This window comes from Sinocyclocheilus anshuiensis, unplaced genomic scaffold (genome assembly GCF_001515605.1).
Source record: "Sinocyclocheilus anshuiensis isolate Anshui unplaced genomic scaffold, SAMN03320099.WGS_v1.1 scaffold1081, whole genome shotgun sequence".
NCBI classification, from domain to species: domain Eukaryota; kingdom Metazoa; phylum Chordata; class Actinopteri; order Cypriniformes; family Cyprinidae; genus Sinocyclocheilus; species Sinocyclocheilus anshuiensis.
In genome coordinates, this window is record NW_015555831.1 from 177,562 (window position 1) to 183,146 (window position 5,585).

The following is a 5,585-nucleotide window of genomic DNA, read 5'->3' on the forward strand; positions in this document are numbered from 1 at the left end:
GACACGCTCCGTGTCACTAGTTAAAATTGCTTATTTCTCTGGATTTAAACATTCTTCGAAACATTTGGGATAGTGTAAGTACACAAGTCAGCAAAATATATAACACTGTCTTTTCTAGTGGTTTTTGGATATTTTAATAAAAAAATCTTCCATATTGTACTTTAACTTTGAGTGTAGTTTGAGCATTCATTTTTCAGTCTCATGAAGGTAGATTGCTTTTTCCTGGTGTTCATCATCCCACTAACGAATGCACGTGGCTAAACATGGCAGGTTTTGTTCTGGGCAAGAGATTACAAAACAAAACTGGACCAATACGACCAATCATGTCCCTGATGCAATAAAGCCACACCCCCTGCATATCGTTCATCAAAACGGCACACTTCATAAAAACTTATTATATATCATATTATATTCTGACATTTAAGCTGCATAAAAATTGTATTATCGCTGATCTATTATTGCATTTATTTGCAAGTTACATATTGAGAAAAAGGACATATGAATAATCTAGTAAAGACTAGTGATCAGGATTAGTCTATAAATGTATAACCCATGTGCAATTACATTTTGATAATTTATTTTAAACTATATAGTAGCACTTTGATTGTAAGCCCATTTCCGCCACGGGATAAAAAAATAATTAAAAAGGTAATTGCAACTTTTTATCTCACAATTCTGACTTTTTTCTCAGAATTATTTGATTTAAACGTGAAATTGCAGGTTGCTCAGAATTGTGTGATATAAACTCGCAGTTGTGTGTTTCTATGTCAGAACTGCAATATATAAACTTGCAATTCTCACTTTATAACACGCAATTGCAAGTGAGATATTAATTGTGAGAAATAAACTCCTAAGAAGATGTCAGAATTGTGACTTTTTTCCCCCTCAGAATTAAACTTCATAATTTGCAACTGCAAGTTTGTATCTCACAATTCTGAGAAATTGCACGCAAATTGTAAGACAAGAGTTGTTTTTTATCCCGTGGTGGAAACAGGCTTTTCCAAAGTGATTCTGATCGGTTTGGTCAACTCTAGCTTCATGAGACGGGCCTCATTTATGCAAAAGCTTTGTTTAGAAGCTTCTTTTATTCTGCTCAAGCAATGACGGTTAAACAAAGCATCTTTGCTGTCAATGCAGTCAAATAAATTACGCACCAAGACCCTACGCAACACTCGCAACCCAACCTGGAATGAGACGCTGGTGTACCACGGGCTGACAGACGACGACATGCAGCGCAAGACCCTCAGGTTTCAGTCACACACATTGCTCTCCAGTACAGCTGCCGTGGTTATTTCTTTTCTTATATGTGACCCTGGAGCACAAAACCAGTCTTAAAGGTCCCCTGAAATGCTTAGAAACATGCAGCGTTACTCAATGTGTTGACGTCATTTTAACTGAAACAGGAAGACAGGGCGGGACATATCAAGCAGCGAAAAATTTACCCTTATGACTGGTTTTGTGCTCCAGGGTCACATAAAAGTCACGCTCAAAAAAATTTACATAATTAAAGTTGTATGTTTTGGGATATTTGTATCCATGTTAGCTCATTTTAATTTTGTTTTTAAAACAGTATAGGTTGACAACCTCTGTGATACTGGACTGTAATGAATGATTTGTTTCAGTGTGGGGGAAAGCATATACTTATATAGTTACTTTCTCATTTCTGAAGAGAAATATCCTGTAGATTCAGTTATTAGTGGAAAGGAAATTCGTGTTATGGTAAATATTAATTTTGTGCTTTGCAAGTGTTAATTTGGGACCCTGCGTGTATGTTTTATTACAGGTAAAATAAGTAAATGTAGTCTAATTGAATTCTTTCCCACCACAGTAAACCAAAAGCTCAATACTGGATGAATTGAGACTGAACTGAAGGCTTTATCTTATTGATCTTCATCATAAAATTGTTCCCACAGCTAAAATATGATGGATTAAGTTGATAATATAACATTAGTGAAGCATATATGTTTAGGATTATTTACAAAGTATTATTTATTAATATTTGGAATTACATTTTTTTTCCCTTTTAATATTCAGTTTTAATTTAGTTTATAGTTTTTGTAATTATATTTCTGTTTAACTTCAATTCAATTTTATTTCATAGTACTTACTTACACTTGTGTTATTTCAGTTAGTTACCAAGGCATTTTTAATTTTGTCCTATATTATATAATAATAATAATAATAATATATTTTTATTTCAGCTTTATTTGCAATTCTATTGAATGTATTGTAGTTTAAATTTATATTAAATGCAATTAGGACTTAAGTACATCTTTATATGAAATTTCATAATTACTATTGTCTTTGAAATATGGTTAATGCACTGCTGAATGTACAATTTATGATCAACTAAAATAGATTTTAAAGTAATTTCTAGTAATAACTGTATGTCATGTATTTATAATTAAACATTTGTAATGATGAAGCTGCAATTCAGTCAATTTAAAATAGATTAACTTTAAATGTAATACTGAATAATATATTAGTTCGAATGATAAAGTAAGAGTACTTTACATGTGCTTTAGTATGTTACTTATTTAAAGCACGACAAAAGCTTATGAAAACATGATTTATGAAAACCTTATATTTGACGTTATTGCACTTTCTAAAAGTGTGCTTAAGTGTTAAGAAATACAGTCATGAAATTGTCTCTTTTTAAGTCACTTAAGTGGCCTTTTATTATTTTATCTGCAAGTACAGTGTTTTTTTTTAGATGTAGCTTTAAGTTTCGAAGTACACAGCTAAGTGCACATTCAGTACAATTAATTGCACTTCTTTTTCACAAGGGTATCATTAACAGAGGTTTCCAGATTAGTCCAGATGACACACAAACCCCAAACCCAGAGTTTTTTTTACACTAGAGTTTTTTCATGTAGTGATTCCATTATTTTGTGCATCTTGTGTATTTTGGTGTTTATTGTTATGCCTATCAGCTGCAAATACAAGTAATAGCAAAATGAATTAGCCTCCATGTGCTATTTATAGAATGATGTGCTTCTACAATAAGTAAGCGCTCCTGTTCTCTCATCATCCACACTGCTTTGTTTTTGTGTGTGTGAATAGACTGGGAAGGATGGATCTGAGCTGGAAGAGAGAGGACGAATCCTGATATCCCTCATGTACAGCAGTCAGCTGAGTCGTCTCATTGTAGGTGTTGTACGCTGTGTTCACTTAGCTGCAATGGATGCGAATGGGTATTCTGATCCTTTTGTCAAAATGTGAGTTTCTCTCTATCAACCTCGACATTTCATGTTTAGAAGAAACGCATATAATTTAAAGCAATAGCTCACACAAAAATGAAAATGTTCTGAAACTGTGCTCACCTTCAAGGTCATGCAAGATGTAGATGAGTTTGTTTCTTCATCAGATTTGGAGAAATGTAGCATTGCATCAGTGTCTCAGCAATGGATGCTCTGCAGTGAATGGGTGCCGTCAGAATGAGAGTCCAAACAGCTGATAAAAACATCACAGTAATCCACACCACTCCAGTCCATCAGTTAACATCTTGAGAAGACAAAAGCTGTGTGTTTTTTGGAAAACAATCCAACATTAAGACATTTTTAACTTCAAACCGTTGCTTCCGGCTAAAATTTGATCCACGATATTGCTTTCTCCAGTGAAAAAGATCAAGCACCGTTTACAAGCCAAAACAGTCCAAAACAGCTCTAAACAAATATGTGGCTGGATTCTGATGTGAGAGACAACAGGAGATGGATTTCATCACTGAAGGAAGCTTTATTATTGATTATGGACTCACATATTAGCCGGATGGAACCGGTAAGGTAAACGCAAATGATGTTAATGATAAATTTGTTTCTTACAAACACGCAGCTTTTGGCTTCTCAAGACATTAACTGATGCACTGGAGTGGTGTGGATTATTGTGATGTCTTTATCAGCTGTTTGGACTCTCATTCTGACGGCACCCATTCACTGCAGAGCATCCATTGGTGAGCAAGTGATGCAATGCTACATTTCTCCAAACCTGATGAAGAAACAAACTCATCTACATCTTGATGGCCTGAGTAAATTTTCAGCAAATTTTAATTTTTGGTGGAACTATTCCTTTAAGTCATTAACAAACAATATTAAACATTATATAATTCTTAATTAATCATTAGTTACTGCAATAGGACTCAGATATGTATTATTTCTAGACTCAGTGAAATTAGATTTTTGTTTTTAAAAATAAAATATTAACAGTACAAACTATTTTTACATCTGTTCTAAAAAGAAAAACAAATGCTTAAAAATGTGATTGTATATTTCTATGAATGGATATAGATATCTGAAACCTGATATGGGGAAGAAAGCGAAGAACAAGACGCAGACCAAGAAGAAAACACTCAACCCAGAGTTTAATGAGGTATGTTGTACATTTCTAATGCTGACACATGTGTTTATTTATTTCTCAAACAGTTGTGTATTTGTAGGTGTGTTAAGTTCAGGAGCAATCCTCAGTTCAGGATCCCGTTCTCAGCTAACTTAATACATATGAGATGATATTACAAATGCCCTATCTTCTAATTGTGATAATTCATCTTCGGCTAATTTGATTAAAACCTCTGGAACTTTATAAGATCAAAGGTTGTAGCATGATTATTTTCATTATTTCTAGCGTTTGAACAAGCTTCACATTTTTATTTTTCGATGCCAAGAGTTTTTAATGTAATGAGCAATTCATTTAAATGGTAAATTTTACCTTCAGAGTGGGTTTGCTGCTTGAGGGCATAAATTATGTGAATGTGTGGTTAAATTAATGAAATATTAACTTAAAACTTCAAGGGTACTTAATTCTGTAAAGCCTGACATAAGAAAACTCAGAAAAATAGTCAGATTTATTTTTTAATATATATTGAACAATGCATTGAACCTTTAGTGAAAATATATATATAAAAAATCTATAAAGAAAAGTTTGCATATGTGTTTTATGTTTTGTATCATTTTATTCATCAGGCTTTTATGGCTTGATATAGCGAGAATATGAAGCTCATACTCCCACATTTTGAAAGTGCTGAAATTTGAAATTCGATTAATCATGATGAAATATATTAATCTACTGACAGCACTAGCAAATATACAGTATATCTTCATGTTTAAAATAGTGCCCCAAATTGAAATGGCTCTTTCATTAAAAAAGGAGAAGCATTCTGCTGTAAATGAGCGTGCAACACCAATGCAATGCTGACGTTTCTTTCCACTTGAATCTCTTTCCTGTAGGTGTATTTAAATAATCTGGTCCAACATTGAAGCCTTGTTATTCTGCTTGGATCTTTTGCTTTTGCTCTTGCTTTGCCATTTGAACTGTTGTTTTGCAGGAATTCAGCTATGAAATTAAGCATGCAGAGCTGGCCAAAAAGACTCTTGACATCTCAGTATGGGACTATGACATAGGCAAATGCAATGACTATATAGGTATTTACTTTTATTGTCTTATATATTGTGTCATTTTATCCAGTTTTTCTGAATCCATGTTTAAGCCTGATATTATCATCTCGGCTGATCTGATCAGAATTGTGACCCTGGAGCACAAAAGCAGTCTTAAGTCGCTGGGGTATATTTGTAGCAATAGCCAACAATACACTG

At 33.4% G+C, this 5,585-nt stretch overlaps 1 protein-coding gene across 1 annotated transcript in view; it reads left to right on the forward strand.

Annotated features, from left to right (window-relative positions):
• Positions 1-5,585, forward strand: part of LOC107675390 (rabphilin-3A-like) — a 24,514-nt gene that overhangs the window by 16,080 nt on the left and 2,849 nt on the right. Inside the window, exons 10-13 of the mRNA XM_016469700.1 lie at positions 1,138-1,287; positions 3,064-3,218; positions 4,284-4,365; positions 5,318-5,414. Coding sequence (XP_016325186.1) covers positions 1,138-1,287; positions 3,064-3,218; positions 4,284-4,365; positions 5,318-5,414 — 484 coding nt within the window. The remainder of the gene's footprint in view (positions 1-1,137; positions 1,288-3,063; positions 3,219-4,283; positions 4,366-5,317; positions 5,415-5,585) is intronic.